At 34.3% G+C, this 18,353-nt stretch overlaps 1 protein-coding gene across 1 annotated transcript in view; it reads right to left on the bottom strand.

Annotated features, from left to right (window-relative positions):
• SLC9B1 (solute carrier family 9 member B1) overlaps nt 1–17,416 on the bottom strand; it is a 49,698-nt gene extending 32,282 nt beyond the window's left edge. The window contains exons 1-3 of the mRNA XM_021680411.1: nt 17,348–17,416; nt 15,469–15,607; nt 375–545 (exon numbers count right to left, since the gene is read on the bottom strand). Coding sequence (XP_021536086.1) covers nt 375–545; nt 15,469–15,607; nt 17,348–17,416 — 379 coding nt within the window. The remainder of the gene's footprint in view (nt 1–374; nt 546–15,468; nt 15,608–17,347) is intronic.
• Between the last annotated feature and the right edge of the window lie 937 nt (nt 17,417–18,353).

Genomic DNA, 18,353 nt, shown 5'->3' with positions numbered 1-18,353 from the left:
TGCCCTAATCACTATAGTATTTGAATCTTACAATTGTATTTGAGTTAGGCTATCTATAGAAAAATTCAGTCTTTTCTACAATATGTTTAAAATTAACTAAAAAATGTCCTATTAAACAATAAAGCAACAGGAATCATATATTGAGTATATTTAAATTATTTCAAAAATATATTTCAGAAAAAAAATCTGTGTGCTCATGTGTAGAAAGAATAAATAGTTCTATAAATGAGCTATATGCATACATATACAGTAAATACATACATAAAGATCATATTACATTGAAATATTTCTAAATTATATCTATTCTGACTAGAGTATGTTCATAATTTGCACATAGTTAATAACAAAAAAATAAGAGCTAACTGTACACTTACCAAGAAGAGGTGGAAGTTGAGGCACTGAAGGTATTCTAATGAGTTCCAAAAGTTTCCCCCCAATAATGGCACTATAAAAGATAATTAATAGTCCAAATAAATTTCCACCAGGGAGAACTTCAGGGCCTGAGAATGACCAGACTACACACCATGCCATAAAAAATGCAACTCCTGAAATATAAAAAAAAAGCATATATCTATATATCTACATAGACATAGATACATATGTACAAAAGATGAATTCTATTTTATCAAATATCATATTAATAGTCCTATATAATGAATAATACATAGCATAGACTAATGTTGCTTGCTAGTATAATTGAAGAAATATCTGTTTAACATATATTCCAAAGTCCCTATGAATTTATGGGACAAGTTTTTAACAAAGTATTATTATTATTTTTTTGAGGATACTTGAAATATGTTTAATAATAAAAGACAACCAACATTCTCTTTTTATTTTTATTTGCATTTATTCTATGCAGAATTTACTCCCGGACCATAAGTTTTTGTTTCTTCAGTTTCTTCTGGGATATCTTTTTCTTCTGTGAAACCTCCTCTTCTGGTTAGGAACAATCAGCTCTTTTTCAGTAAGGATCATCTCAATGTGGCAGGGAGAGCTCATGTATGGGTTAATCCAACCATGAGCCCTGTAAATTCTGTGCTGTATCTTGGGGGCTTTGTTCACCTGGATGTTCTCAATGACCAGAGAATCAACATCTAAACCCTTAAGTTCAGCATTACTCTGTGAATTTTAAGCATGTGCAGTAAAAATTCAACACTCTTCTTGGGCCACCAACCCCGTGTCCAGCCCCACTGTTTGGCCTGGGCACCACCATTGTAGCAATTGAATGGCACACACTGCTTCTGCAAAGTGACGTCTTTCAGATACTTGGAGGCTTTTCGGATATGCATACCCTTGATGGCCTGGGAAGTTTCACATGTGTTCTTAAAGTGAATACGCAGATTTGAATCTCTTGATTTGCATGATTTTGTAGGGTTTTCTGGGTCAAGCGAATAGCGAAACGTTTTCTGAGGTCACCTCAGGCCGCTTAGGGGAAGAGCCAAAGTATTATTATTTAAAAAAATATTTTAAAAGTATATGCTAGTCCTTTAAAGTGTTAAACTATTCTCATAATATAGTTATGGTAATATTATGAGATTTACTTCATTTTATATCTTAGAGTAGCTTTTGTTTCTTGAATTCCACATATGAGTGAAATCATATGGTATTTGTCTTTCTCTGACTGATTTATTTTGCTTAGCATAGTACACTGAAGCTCCATCCATGTCATTGCAAATGGCAAGATTTCATTCTTTTTGATGGCTGATTAATATTCAATTTTATATATATATAATTATATATAGATAAGGAAGATATCACATCTTCCTTATCCATTCATCAGTTGACGGACATTGGGCTCTCTCCATAGTTTGGCTATTGTTGATAATGCTGCTGTAAACATTGGGGCGCATGTGCCCCTTTGAATCACTATGTTTGTATCCTGGGGATAAATAACTCATAGTGCAATTGCTGGGTCCTAGGGTAGCTCTATTTTTAACTTTCTGAGGAGCCGCCATACTGTTTTCCAGAGTGGCTGCACCAGTTTTGCATTTCCATCAACAGTGCAAGAGGGCTCTCCTTTTTCTGCGTCCTCATCAACACCCCTTGTTTCTCGTGTGTTGTTCATTTTAGCCATTCTGACAGGTGTGAGGTAGGATCTCACTGTGGTTTTGATTTGTACTCGCCTGAGAGAAGCATTTATTCCTAAAGGAAAAAAAAAAGCCAGGGTCTTGGGTAGGACTGCTGAAAGTCTGAGGCCTTCCTGCCTGGGATTGCTATTACTCCTCCCCTTGTTTTCCCTCACTTACTTCATTTGGGAAAAACTTTAGTTTTACCAGCATGGAGCTAGATTAAAAACCAGTTGCTTTGTTGCCAGAGGAGGTGGAGCAGATTTGATATGGAGTGGAGGGAGAAAACCCTGACTTTGCTGGCTAAAAATGGCAGACTGGTTTCAGAATCAGCAGAAAAAAACATGCAGTGGTGCTAGTTTGAGGTTGCAATTCAAGTTGATATGAGTAGCAGACAAGCTAAAAGTTTAACTGGGAGACCTTAGATATGACAGATTCAGAAAGGCTGAGGTAAGTTCTCCACATATCTATGACTGATTGGGAAAGTATGCAAGTGCAGAGAAGACTCCAGAGAGTATGGCAAACAGTAAAAAAAAAAAATGATGTGAGACTTGATTACCAGCAGCAATTTTGAATGTCTTCTTCAACCCAACTACAGATCACTTGGCAGAGGGTAGAAGCCTTAATGGCTTAAACACAATGTCTCCCCTAAATCATTAGGTGACTATTAAGCTATGCAGACAAAAGAGAAACCCTTAGGAAGACAGGCTAAAGACAAACAAAAACTAAGAGACATCAGCTGCTGCAAAACATGGGGCAGAATGATTCCACCAATTTAAGTACATGCAAATTACCCAAACAACTACAACAACAACAACCACCTTAAGAAAATAAAGCTGAATTCAAAGTTGCCATAATGTGTAACTAAAATGTTTCATTTTCTTTTCTTTTTTTTTTTTAAAGATTTTATTTATTTATTTGAGAGAGAGAATGAGAGACAGAGAGCACGAGAGGGAAGAGGGTCAGAGGGAGAAGCAGACCCCCTGCCGAGCAGGGAGCCCGATGCGGGAGTCGATCCCGGGACTCCAGGATCATGACCTGAGCCGAAGGCAGTCACTTAACCAACTGAGCCACCCAGGTGCCCTAAAATGTTTCATTTTCAACTTAAACTTACTAGACATGCAAAGAAATGGGAACATACAACCCATATTCAGAAAAAAAAAAAGTCAATAGACAATGAGTAAATGAATCCAGGTGTTGGATTAACAAAGTTTTCAAAACAGCCATTTTAAATATGTTCACATAATGAAAATGCAACAATGTGTCATTTAATAAAGAATATCAATAAAGAGATAAAATTATTTAAAAATGGAAATCTGGAATTGAAATGTACAACAATTGAAATGAAAAGTTGACTGGAGAGGCTCAACAGTGTTTTTGAGCTTGTGAAAGAAAATATCAGTGAACTTGAATATAGATCAATAGAGATTAATTAATCAATCTGAAAAACTAAGGGAAAAAAGGAATAAAGAAAAATGAACAGAGCCTCAGACACCTATGGGATACCACCAAGAGTACTAACATATGCATAAAAGAAGTCCCAGGAAGAGAAGAGAAAGATATAAAGGGGCAGAAACATATTTGAAAATATAATGTCTGAAAACCTCCCAAAGTTAATAAAAAACATTAACTTATAAGAAGCTCAACAAATCCCAAGTAGAATAAGCACAAGAGATCCTCACCTAGAGACATCATCATCATCATCAAATTGCAACAAAATACAAAAGGAAAATCTTGGAAGTAGCAAGAAAATGTCTCATCATGTACAGGGGAACAATAATGCAATTAACAGCAGCATTTTCATCAGAAAAAACAAAAGCCAAAGGGCAGTGGAGTGACATTTCAAAGTGCAGAAAAGGGGGCACCTGCGTGGCTCAGTCAGTTGAGCATCTGACTCTTGATCTCAGCTCAGGTCTTGATCTCAGGGTTGTGAGTTCAATTCCTTCACTGGGCTCCACACTGGGCATGGAGCCTACTTAAAAAAAAAAAAAGTGCAGGAAAAAACCTGTCAATCAAGAATTCAATATGTAGTAAAACTATTCTTCCAGTGAAGCTGAAATACATTCCCAGACAAACAAAAATAGAAAAAATTCACCCCCACTAATGAAATACTAAAGAAAATGCTTTAAGTTGAAAGGAAATGACACAAGATGGTGATTTGGATCAGTAAGAAGCAATAAAGGGCACTGGAAATGGTAAATAAATATCTAAGTATAGAAGATTGTGTGTATGTATACATATATATGTATGTATATGTACATATATATACATATATATGTACATATACATATATATACACACGTACATTTTTAAAAAGTTAAGATTATTAAGAGCAATAAGTATAACAAAATAAATATCTAGGTATAAAAGATTGTATATATATATGTACATATATATACATTCATTTAAAAAAAGCTAAGATTATTAAGAGCAATAAGTATAACAAAATATTGTTGAGTTTATAGCATATAGAGGTCTATTGGCTCAAAGCTACTACATAACACAGGAATTAAGTCAATATTAAACTGAAGTAGATTGTGAAAAGTTGAAGATAATTATTATAATCCACAGACAAATCACTAAAACTAAAAACCTCTAAAATATAACTAAAAAATCAACAGGGAAATTGAAATAGTGCACCAACAATATTTGGTTAGCACAAAAGAAGCAGTAAAGAATGAACAGAAAAACAAAAGACACGACACTTATAGAAAACAAATAACAAAATGGTAGACATAAGTCCAACTATATCCGTAATTATGTGTAATGTGAATGGTCTAAATTCAAAAGGCAAAGATTATCTTACTGGGTTTAAAAAAAAAAGCAAGATCCAACTATTTGGTGTCTACAAGGAACATACTTTGGATGAAACAGGCTGAATGTAAAAAGATGAAAAAGATATATTATGCAAACAATAATCTTGAGTCAAAGAAGTAAACATAAGGGGACTTAGAACATATCTTAAAGTGAATAAAAATGAAAACACAGCATAACAATATTAATAGGATGCGATGGGCACAGATGGAAATGTATAGCTTTAAAAATATTAGAAAGAGGGGCGCCTGGGTGGCTCAGTCGTTAAGCATCTGCTTTCAGCTCAGGTCATGATCCCAGGGTCCTGGGATCCAGCCCCACATCGGGCTCCCTGCTCGGCAGGAAGCCTGCTTCTACCTCTCTCACTCCCCCTGCTTGTGTTCCCTCTCTCGCTGTGTTTCTCTGTCAAATAAATAAAGTCTTTAAAAAAAATATTAGAAAGAATTACCTAAAATTGACAATAAAAACTTCCACCTTAGCAACTTACAAAAAGAGAAGTAAATCAAACCAAAAGTAAGTAGAATGTTTGAAATAAAAAAGATTGAAGTGGAAAATAATTAAATAGAAAACAAAAACATTAGAGAAAACCAATGAAATAAAAATTAATTATTTGAGATCAATAAAATAGATGTCCCTAGCTAGACTGACAAAGGAAAAAGAAGGTACAAATGACCAAAATCAGGAATTAAAGAGGAAACATCACTTTAGACCTTAGAGAAATTAAAATAACGCAAAGGAAATATTGTAAACAACTTCAAGCTAAAAAATTAGACAACTAGATAAAATAGACAAATTCTTCAAGATACAAATTACCAAAACTGATTCAAGAAGAAAGGAAAATAGAAATACCATACGATCCAACAATTCTGCTTCTGAGTTTTTATCCAAAGAAAATAAAAACAATAAGTCAAAAATATATATGCACCCTCCTCGTGTTCACTGCAGCATTATTTACAATAGCCAAGATAGGGAAACAATGTAAGTATCCATTTAAGGGTGAACAGATAAATTGTGGTATATATATATATATATATACCATGGAACATTTTTCAGTCATAAAAAAAGAAAAATTTTGGGGTGCCTAGCTGGCTCAGTTGGTGGAGCATGCAACTCTTGATCTCTTGGCATTGTGAGTTCGAGCCCCATGTTGGGTGTAGAGATTACTTAAAAATAAAATCTTAAAAAAAAAAAGAAAGAAAAGAAAGGAAAAGAAAAAACTCTTGCCATCTGAGACAACATGGATGGACCTTGAAGGTATTATGCTACGTGAAATAAGTCAGACAAAGTAGGACAAATATTGCATGCTCACCTATACATGGAATCTAAAAATCAAGCTTATAGATACAGAGAACAAACTGGTGATTGCCAGAGGCAGGGATGGGGGGTTGGCAAGACGGGTGAAGGGGGTCAGAAGTTACAAACTTCCAGTTAGAAAATAAATACGTTATTGGGATGTAATGTACAGCATGGTGAGTATAGTTAATGATACTGTATTATATATTTGAAAGTTGCTAAGAGAGTAGATCTTAAAATTTATCAGTACAAGAAAAAAAAGGTTTCTATGTATGATGATGGAAGTTTACTAGACTTATTGTGGTGATCATTCTGTAATATATACAAATATAGAATCATTATATTGTGCACTAAAACGAATATAAAGTTATATGTCAACTATACCTCAATTTAAAAAAAAAAGCCGAATTGAGACACTTTCAGACAAAAGCTGAAAGAATGCTAGAAGACCTATACTACAAAAAACACTACAAGAAGTTTTTTAGACTGAAGGGAAAGAATTCCACATGAAAATTCAGATTGCCAGAAATAAATGGAGAGAACCAGAGAATGTAAATATGTGGACAAATATGAGACTTTTTTTAACTTAAAAAAAAAAAGACTTTTGGCTTTTTAAAAGCAAATGTAGAAGAATATATACATATAAATGTAGAAGTAAAAATAAGAATGTAGAAGTGAAAATATATATAAATCTAGCACAGAGGGCAGAGGAGGGATAAATAAAGTCATATTGCTGTAAGGCTCTTCTATATTGATGTGAATGATGACCACAGGATATGTAGGTTTATAGTACGTCTTGTAGTTGGGTAGTGTTAGTTCTCTAGCTTTTAATTTTTCTCCTTTGATACTATGTTGGCTCTTCTCAGTCTTTTGCCTCTCTATATAAACCTAAGAATGAGTTTGTGGGCATCCACAAAGTAACTTGTTGGGATTTTGATTGGGGTTGTGTTGAATCTATGGATCAAGTTGGAAAGAACTGACATCTTGACAATATTGAGTCTTCCATGAACAAGGAAAATCTGTGCATTGATTTAGTTCTTTTTTGATTTCTTTCACTAGAGTTTTGCAGTTTTCCTCGTGTAGATCTCGGACGTATTTTGTTAGATATATACCTAGGTATTTTATTTTTATGGATACTAATGTAAATAGTGATGTATTTTTTTTTTAAAGATTTTATTTATTTATTTGAGACAGAGAGAATGAGAGAGACAGAGAGCACATGAGAGGGGGGAGGGTCAGAGGGAGAAGCAGGCTCCCTGCCGAGCAGGGAGCCCGATGCGGGACTCGATCCCGGGACTCCAGGATCATGACCTGAGCCGAAGGCAGTCGCTTAACCAACTGAGCCACCCAGGCGCCCAATAGTGATGTATTTTTAATTTCAAATTCCATTTGTTCACTGTTGGTACATATGAAAATAACTGACTTTTGTATATTAACCTTTTATCCTGCAATCTTGTTAATCTGGCTTATTCGTTGTCCCTGGAGTTTTCTTGTAGTTTTTTAAATTTTCTACACAGTCATGTCATTTATGAGCAAGGGCAGTTTTATTTCTTCCTTCCCAATCTGTATACTTTGTTTTTGCTTTTCTTATTGTATTAGCCAGGACTTCTAGTACAATATTGAAAAGAAGTAGTGAGAGAGGGCATCCTTGTCTTATTCCTGATCTTAGTGGGAAAGCTTCTAGTTTCTCACCATTTAGTATGATGGTGGCTGTAGATTTTTAGTTTATTTTTTTTTATCAAGTTGAGGAAGTTTCCCTCTATCTGTAAATTAGAATGGATGTTGGATTTTGTCAAATGTTTTTCCCACACCTATTATTATGATACGATTTTTTCTTCTTTAGCCTGTTCATGTTATGGATTACAATCATTCATTTTCAAATATGAACCAACCTTGCATACCTAGAATAAATCTCATATGGTTGTATGATGTATAATTCTTTTTACATTGTTGATTCATTAATATTTTGTTGAGGATTTCTGCTTCTGTGTTTATCAGGGATATTGGTCTGTAGTTTTCTTTTTTGTAATGTCTTTGATTTGGGTATGAGGCTAATGCTGACCTCATAGAATGATTTGGGAACTATCCCTCTGCTTCTATCTTTAGGAAGAGATTGTAGAGAATTGGTATAATTTCTTTCTTAAATGTTTGGTAAGATTCACCAGTGAAGCCATTTAGGTCTGGTGCTTTTTGTTTTGGGAGGTTATTAATTACTGATTCAATTTATTTAATAGATATATTCCTATTCAGATTGTCTATTTCTTCTTATGTATATTCTGACAGATTGTGTTTTTCAAGGAATTGGTCCATTTCTTCTCGATTATCAAATTTGTGGGCTAAGGGATGTTCACAGTATTCCTTTATTATCTTTTTAAGGTCCATGGGATCTGTAGTGATGTCCCCTCTTTAATTTCTGATATTAGTGGATTATGTCTTCTTTATGTTTTTCTTAGCCTCGCTAGAGGCTTATAGAGGGTATCAATCTTACAAAAGAACCAGCTTTGGTTTCATTGATTTTTTGCTATTGTTTTAAATTTCAATGATAGCTGCTCTAATTTTTGCTATTTCTTTTCTTCTGTTTACTTTGGGTTTAATCTGCTCCTTTTTCAGGTTTCCTAATATGGAAGCTTAGAAGGTTGATTTTAGATCTTTGTTCTTTTCTAAAATGTGCATTCAATGCTATAAATATTTCTCTAAGCACTGCTTTCACTGCATCCCACAAATACTCATAAGTTGTATTTTCATTTTCATTTAGTTCCAAATATTTTAAAATATCACTTGAGGTTCCCATGTATTATTTAGAAATGTATTGTTTAATCTCCAAGTATTTTAGGATTTTCCAGCTGCCTTTCTTTTGAATTTTAGTTTAAATCCTTTATGGTCTGAGGGCATACACTATATGATTTTTATTCTTTAGATTTATTAAGGTGTTTTGTATGTGTATGACAGAATTGGTCTATCTTAGTGAATGTTCCATGTGAGCTTGAGAATAATGCATATTATGCTATTCTTAGATGAAGTAGTCTATAAATGTTCATTATATCCTATTGATTGATGGTGTTGTTGAGTTCAACTATGTCCTTACTGATTTTCTGCCTGCTGGATCTGTACTTTTCTGAGAGACTGTTGAAGTCTCTAACTATAAGTGTGGATTCACATATTTCTTCTTGCCATTCTTTCATTTTTTCTTCATGTAAATTGACACATGGGAACATGTCTGTTGTCAGACACATATACACATTAAGGATTATCATGTCTTCTTGGGAACTGACTCCTTTATCATTATGTAATACCCTTCTTTATCCCTGATAATATTCCTTACTCTGAAGTCTGCTGTCTGAACTTAATATTTCATCTTTCTTTTACTTAGTGTTTACATGGTATATCTTTGTTCATCCCTTCAATTTTATGTGTCTTTATATTTAAAGTGGTTTCTTACAGACAACATATAGCTAGCTCTAGGGTTTTAAAAAAATATTTATTTATTTATTTTTAGAATTTAAAAGAATTATTATATTCAATTAGCCAGCATATAGTACATCATTAGTTTTTGACGTAGTGCTCAACAATTCATTAGTTGCGTATAACACCCAGTGCTCATCACAATATGTGCTCTCCTTAATACCCATCACCCGGTTACCCCATCCTCCAATCCCCCCCCTTCTGTAACCCTCAGTTTGGTTCCTGGAGTCTAGAGTCTCTCATGGTTTGTCTAGGTTTTTTGATACACTCTGACAATCTGTCCTTTACTGGTGTGTTTAGACCACTGACCTCTAACTATCAATATAGTTAGATTAATATCCACTATGTTTGTTACTGTTCGCTATTTATTGCCCCTATTTTTTGTTTCTATTTTTTGTCTTCCATTCTTTCTTACCTTTTGTGCCAATTAACTGATCATTTTATATACTTCCATTTTCTCTCCTTTCTTAGCATATCAGTTATATTTATTTTTTCATTTTCTTTTTAGGGGTTGCCTAGAGTTTGTAAAATACATTTTCAACTAATCCAAGTCCATTTTCAAATAACACTACCACTTCATGGGTAGTGCAAGTACCTTATAAAAACAAAATATTCCTAATTCCTTCTTCCTGTTTCTTGTATCACTGCTTCTTTCATTCATTTCACTTATGTATTAGCTATAATCAGTGAATATATTTTTGCTATTATTGTGAACTGTTATCTGTTCAATCATTTAAGAATATTAAAAACATGTTTTTGTTTTACCATCACTTATTCTTTCTCTGATGCTCTTCCTTCTTTATGTAAATCTGAGTTTCTGACCTATATAATTTTTTCTCTCTGAAGAATTTCTTTTAACATTTTGCAAGGCAGATTTACTGGTTTGATTTTTGTTGTCTGAGAAACTCTTTATTTCTCCTTCACTTTTCTTTTTTAATTTGGGGGTGAGGAACAGAGGAAGAGAGAGAGAAAGAGAGAGAGAGAATCTTAAGCAGGCTCCATGCCCAGCGCGGAGCCTGATGTGAGGCTAAGTCTCACAACCCTGAGATCATGACCTCAGTTCAAAAATCAGACACTTAACAGACTGAGCCACCCAGGAATCCCTCTCCTAAACTTTTGAATGATGATTTTGTAGCGTACAGAATTTTAGGCTGGTGTGTTGTTGTTTTTGTCTCAACACTTTAAATACTTCATTTCACTTTCTTTTTGCTTGCATTGTTTCTGCAGGTAAGTCAGATATAATTTTTATCTTTGCTACCCTATCAGTAAAGTGTTATTTCCTCCTCTGGCTTCTTTCAAGATTTTAAAAAATCTTTGATTTCCTGTAGGTTGAATATGATATACCCAGGTGTAGTATTTTTGTTTGTTTGTTTTTGGTATTTATCCTGCTTGGAATTCTCTAAGCTTCCTGGATCTGTGGTTTTCTATCTGACATTAATTTGGGGGAAATTCTTAGCCATTATTGTTTCAAATATTTCTTCTGCTGCCTTTTCTCTTCTTTTCTGCTATTCCCATTACTTTTATTTTAAGATTTTATTTATTTATTTGACACAGAGAGAGATAGTGAGAGCAGGAACACAAGCAGGGGGAGTGGGAGAGGGAGAAGCAGGCTTCCTGCTGAGAAGGGAACCGATGTGGGACTTGATCCCAGGACCCTGGGATCATGACCTGAGCTGAAGGCAGACGCTTAATGACTGAGCCACCCGGGCGCCCCGTTCCCAATACGTTTTGTAGTTGTCCCACAGTTCTTGTATATTCTGTTCCTTTTTTCCAATCTTTTCTTCCTCCTTACTTTTCAGCATTGGAAGTTCCTATTGACAGATCCACAAGCTCAGAGATTCTTTCATCAGCTGTGTACAGTCTATTAATGAATCCATCAAAGACATTCATTTCCATTAGTGTTTTTTAATTTCTTTAGCATTTCTTTTTGGTTCTTTCTTAGAACTTCCAGCTCTCTGCTTATATTACCTTTCCATTCTTACATGTTTACTTTTCCATTGGAGCCCTAAGTATATTAGTCATAGTTGTTTTAAATTCACAGTCTGATAATTCCAACATCCCTGCAATATCTGGGTCTAGTGATTCTTTGTCTCTTCAAACTGTGTGTGTGCGGTTTTTTTGTTTGTTTTGTTTTGCTTTTTAATACATCTTATATATTTTTGCTTAAAAGTGAATATATCGTCCTGGGTAAAAAGACCTTTGGTAATATAGTGGTAAGTTGTGGGGGAAGGGGAAGACTTCTATAGGGTTCTGAACCAGTCTTTAGTGAGCCTGTGATCCTGGGCTGTGAACCTCACAAGTGCCTCTCAGTTTTTTTTTTTTTCCTACCCCATTAGGTTTTATAAGGTGGCTAGTGGAGGTTATATAGAGGGGGCAACTGTTGGTTATTTCTCCTTTCCCACGTCAGTTTGGTTCTGATAAAATCCCCGTAGGTTAGGTTCTGATAAAACAGTTTCTCTTGAGGGAAGGTATTCTTTTTTTTTTTTTTTTAAGATTTTATTTATTTATTTGAAAGAGAGAGAATGAGAGAGAGCACATGAGAGGAGAGAGTGTCAGAGGGAGAAGCAGACTCCCCGCCGAGCAGGGGGCCCGACGCGGGACTCGATTCCGGGACTCGAGGATCAAGACCTGAGCCGAAGGCAGTCGCTTAACCAACTGAGCCACCCAGGCGCCCCGAGGGAAGGTATTCTTAAGAAGAGTAGAAATCTCTGGTATACTGCATATGATTACTTTCCCCCTCCCCCTGCCAGATGGCTCCTGGAGGTAAAACTCAGAAAAGTGTGTTTCCCACACCATGACTGGTCTACCCCCACCTCAGACTTGTCCACACTGAGTCTCTAGCCAATTTGTCAATTACAATTTAGGTTTACCTACCCTAGTACTGGTTCCTGCAGAGGTTTCTGCTCTGATAAGTTATGATTCTCTGTATCCACATGCTGTCTCCAATTTGGGGGGCAGGTATTTGCCCTCTAACCTTACTTCATTTGGTGGAACTAAGAAGAGTTGTTAATTTTTCAGTTTGTTCAGCTTTTTATATGTTAAGGTAGAGGAATGACGCTGGACCAGAAATTGGAAGTGTCTGGGATATTATTTTTGAGCTCTAAACTTTCAAGTAACATCAAGTGTTACTTCATAACACTGATGATAAGATTTTTTTTTATTCTTATGTTAATCCCCATACATTACATCATTAGTTTTAGATGTAGTGTTCCATGATTCATTGTTTGTGCATAACACCCAGTGCTCCATGCAGAATGTGCCCTCCTCAATACCCACCACCAGGCTAACCCATCCTCCCACCCCCCTCCCCTCTAGAACCCTGTTTGTTTTTCAGAGTCCATCGTCTCTCATGGTTCGTCTTGATGATAAGATTTTAATGGAGAAATTCTGGCCCTAAGATTATGTGAAAATCATAGTTGGATGTATAATAAAGCTTTCTGTTTTTTTATTTAAAGGAAAAACAACTTTATGAAAATAGTTATAAAGTACCTTTTATTGAAAATAAAGTATTTTTATTGAAAGTAAACTCAAAAGAAACAAAAAAGGAATAATAGCCTAAAACCCAAACCTATTCCCCTAGAATATCTATTTCTTTGGAACTAGGCAAGATACCACCTGAGTAAAAAACATAAATAGTGTGATTAAAAGTGATGAGACTGATTTCTACATGTGGTTGAGAGTTTAGATTTCTTACCAAATTAACTTATATGCACTATGGGATTGGTGAATTAAATATGATTTATAGAGAAACAGCAGCTCTATCTCCATTATCTAGAACATATGCTATTATCTAGAGAATATGTTTTAAGAGTTTCTTTAGTGAATGTAGGGTGTATGGGTGTGTGTGTGAGAGAGGCAGAGATAAGACACAGACAGACAGATGGAGATGGAGACAGAAAGACAGAGACAGAAAAAGAGAATACAAGGATATACACACCCCAAGATAGAAACATGGAAGATCCTTTTCCTATAAATTTCTCTAAATTTGAAAAATCAAAAATGAAAGAAAACAAAGGGGAAAACGAGTTAGAGAACCAAGTATGTTTATAGTTTCAATACTGGTGTTATAAAACTCCTAAACTAGTTTCTGAGCAAACTGCAGTTCTCAATCTCAGTGGATAATCTTTTGTGACCAATACATTTTCCTCTCTTCACAGGCCCTGACCCCACTCCTAACAATTGCTGTATAGACAATGCCCACTCTATAGAATGTGGGAATTGTGCATGTAAGATCTATGTGCAGACATTATATTTACAAAAGAGTCTGATCACTTTACACTGTCAGATGTTCAAGTTCAGCTTTAGAACCTTAAAAATATTGATGTTAATTAAAAAGTAACTTTTACTAAAGGGAAAATCAATTAAAAAATTTGGTTTCAAAAGTTTAAAGTTAGCAAGCAGCAAATAGAGTAAAATTTTAGGGTTGCCTGAGGGCTCAGTCGGTCACAAGTGTCCGACTCTTGGTTTCTGCTCAGGTCGTGATCTCAGGGTCACGAGATCAAGTCCTGCGTCAGGCTTTGCACTCAGTGCAGAGTCAGCTTGAGATTTTCTCTCTCCCTTCCCCTCCCCCAGCTTGCACATGTGCACTCTCGCTCTCCCTCTCGATAAACAAAAATCTTAAAAAAAAAAAAGAAAAGAAAATTTTAAAACTTCAGTTACTTATCCTTCATCATATTTTAAACTAAATTTTGTTCTGCATAGGCCCTATATTTCTGGAGGCCCAAATCTCTCTAAGTTAAATCATATAGAATATCTAGAAAAAAATCAAGAAAATCTTTTAATAATATTAGGTGACAACTTATAAATATATGATAATGACATGCTTTAAAATTTTAATGGTAAAGCAAATTTTATACAATTCTTTACAAGGCAGCAGCTTTTTAAAAATTTGGGTCTTAATTTTATTAAGAACCTTAATATTGCCAGGAGTATAATGTTCTTTTCAGCTGACTTAAAACTAAATATCAGGGGTGCCTGGGTGGCTCAGTTGGTTAAGTGTCCAACTGGTGATTCTGGCTCAGGTCATGATCTCATGGGTTGTGAGACTGAGCCCCACATTGGGCTCTGGGTTCCATGGAAAGTCTGCTTGAGATTCTCTCCCTCTGCTCCTTCCCCCACTTGCACTCACACTCTCTCTAAAAATAAATCTTAAAAAAACTAAATATCAAAAGTGGCTTTAAGTAAAAATCTTTAATCAATTCCCGTTCTTTCTCTTTCTTTCCCTTTCCTTCCTTCCTTCCTTCCTTCCCTTCTTTCTTTCTTTCTTGTAGAATCCACACCCAATGTGGGGCTTGAACTCACAACCCTGAGATCAAGAGTCGGATACTCTACTGACTGAGTCAGCCAGGCGCCTCTTAATCAATGCTGTTTCTAATCCTCAAGATTTAATATAAGAAGTCACGAAAAACATTAAAATATGTATCTGTTAAGCAAATATTATTAGTTTTTGACAGAGTTAAGGAAATATTTCCTCTTTGTCCACATATTGCTTGTAATAAGAGCTGAAGTATATAGCTGAAGTATACATCAAATATATAGACTTAGCAGTAGACTTGTTGGTTTGTGTTTTAATATTTATCAAATATAGGGGCAGCTGGGTGGCTTAGTCGGTTAAGTGTCTGCCTTAGGCTCAATCATGATCCCAGGGTCCTGGGATCAAGCCCCGCATTGGGCTCCTTGCTTACCAGGGAGACTGCTTCTCCCTCTCCCTCTGGGGCTCCCCCTGCTTGTGCTCTCTCTCTGTCAAATAAATGAATAAAATCTGTAAAAATATATATTTATCAAATACATCTCTCATTTTCTCTCCACTTACATTTCTTATTTCACATACCATTTGTAATAAGTTTATTCAATTTTCCTTGTGGGGGACAAGAATACGTCTTTTCCATCTGTGGTTTTGTTTCCTCTGTTTGTGACAAGACAGTTTCCTTAGTTTCTTCATGTTCACTAATACTACTATCTTTGAGGATCTGAAGTAAAGCAAGGAAATCTTTTAAGAAATATACTTTTCATACAATTTTATGAATGTAAAAAACCACCAAATCTCATAATTAAATTCAGATTATTACTGTCACCATGGAGAATTACACATATAAAAGAATATTCATGCACTATATCATTAGGTATTTGAGGATGTCACAGGAATGCATTTTGTAGAGCACCTTGATTTAGCTTTTATAGACTTGAGTCCCTGCTATTTTCATTTGTGATTTATGCAAACTGAATAAGTGAGCCTATAGTGTAGGCAGAATAATTAAAAGTGTTCCTCTTCAGTCTTACTCCCAAAGATTATTCAATAAAACTTTTGTAGAATGAAAATACAACTAAGTTGGAAAGGAGGTGAAATATAATTTTACTTGGACTCATTTCATTTGAAAAATTATATAACTGGAAAAATGAGAAAAACAGATCAAGCTTTCGGAAATTTAAGGTTCATCCTCCCACTATTAATTATAGATAACACCCTTAGGTAGTTCATGGGTTAGCTGCATCTTCCAGGCTTTTAATGGTGGTTAGTCTAATTATAAAACTGATTTAGAAAAAAAAAAAGACATCTTAGTTGGTGAGAATATTGAGAGGTTTCTCCCAAGGTAAACAAAACAAGACAAAAAATAAAAGAACAAAACAGAGTAGGGTTAACCTTGAAATAGAAATCTTCAAATTTGTCTTATTGCCATCATGGGGTGTGTGTGTGTGTGTGTGTGTGCGCGCGCGCATGCATATGTATGCATGTGTACACACAGGCCAACACTTTGAGTGTATTGATAATACTTTGAGTGCAGTGGAGAGAGAACATTGCATTGTCACAAGAAATGGTAACAAGGGATAGAGGAAGGGACAGATTAAGGAAGTGAAGAGGAAATATTTAATGACTGGGGAGGCAAAGGCACCACAGCAGCTGATGTAAATGAATTATGTAGTTCTTTTAATATCAAAGTTCTTTAAATCTGATCATGATTAATTTGTTGGAGTTCTGGTATAGAGACTTTTGTGGGAAGTCTGTCACTATACAAAAGGGCCAAGTAAAGACACAAAGATGAATTTTGATTAGTGTGGGTAAAAGGTCATATGAGGTAAGACCATATTATTTTAAGTTTTATTATTTCAGAATTTATAATAAATTGACATAGACTGGGATGAAGTCTTTACAGACAAATAACTTGAATCAATGGTGAATATTTTAAATATTTAAAAGAAGAACTTTTGGGCCCTTAAGAACTATAGAAACCTCTATTTTAAAAAGTAAACATTTTTTTAAAAAGTAAACAATTTATAATTCTAATTATGAGCAATTATTACACAGTAAAACTAGATCAACAGAAGGTCTATGACTTACTCTGTACACTTGGAAAAATAAAAACTTGGTTCTTTTCAAACATATAGCACAACATTTTAATTAATTTGTCTTTACCTCTTGTAGTCTAAATTACTGAGTTTTTCCTAGATATGGCAAGAAATAATAAGCTGTATTTCCATTATTCCTGAAATCTGTTCTCTTTACTCCAAAATAATCATTAGTCGCCCCTTTCCATCTTTTCATTCCTTTTGCTCATTTCTTAGTACTTATTTAAATTAGCTATTTTTAAATGACCACTTCTCATTTTTTAACCAGACATATAATAGAAACCTAATAAGTAAACTTGAAAAATAAATTTTAAGATCAGATTGATTTCTATGTCATATATTACAAAATAGTTTTAGGTTTTTACCTGAGGAGTTGTAGATGATGAGGTGTTTTTATCCTCCAGATGTTCATTTTGTGATTCTGTGGTGTACATGCTAATATTTAAAAGAAAAATAATTTGAATAAAATAGTACTATAAATCCATCTGAAACAAACATGGTTAAGTGGGATTAATTTTTTAATGATTTTTTATCAGAAAGTTGTATCACAGTCAAGTCAGATATCTTTATAGTTAAGACAGCTCCAAATATTCATTGTAAAGTTAAGAAGCAAAATCATGTGCATACATTTTAAAAACCATTATCACACAGAAATTTAATACTTCAGTATTTCATAATGGTGGGTCATATCTTAAAAGCATGTATCAGAAAACTCAGTTCTTTATTTTATGCACTGAAATAATTTCCACCATTGATTTACTCTATCTTCAGTCACATTCCTGTCAGAAGAGAGTCCAAAATTTTTTTAAATTAAATATGATCAACTACATTAATACCTACATCTATAAGTTACTGATACATACTGTCTTTATATGTGGTCCATTTGAAAGATCCATGGGTTTAACAATTAAAAAAAATAAAATAAATTTTATTTTGACTAACAACGAACTAGAAAAAAGAATGAAATAGGACCACATCCGGAGAAGAATTAGATCTGGAAACTTATTTTAAAATATCTATTTTTCCTACTTTCTCTGTGATTTTTGCTGTCTTTGAGTGTAGGAAGAGTATCTGCCATAAAAATATTTTTCAATTCTTGAGTTACTGTTGAGGACAAAATCAAAAACTTTAAGTCTGAATTTTTAGGTACTTGATAAGACCAAACCCCACAGTATCTCAAGTATCCGTACTTTTTTAAAAAAGGCAAGCAATTTTAATAATTAAAAATTTTAATGAAAAGAATCATTAACATTTGAGTAGCTACCACATATGCTAGGTGCTTTACATATATTGCCTCATTTTAATGAAGTAAAATATTAGTGTGTAAAATCCTATAAGGGGTCATAATTAACTTATGACTTAAAACAGAAA

This window comes from Neomonachus schauinslandi, chromosome 2, assembly GCF_002201575.2.
Source record: "Neomonachus schauinslandi chromosome 2, ASM220157v2, whole genome shotgun sequence".
NCBI lineage: Eukaryota > Metazoa > Chordata > Mammalia > Carnivora > Phocidae > Neomonachus > Neomonachus schauinslandi.
The sequence above is the reverse complement of the archived record's forward strand: the minus strand, read 5'-3'. Positions and strand labels throughout refer to the sequence as shown.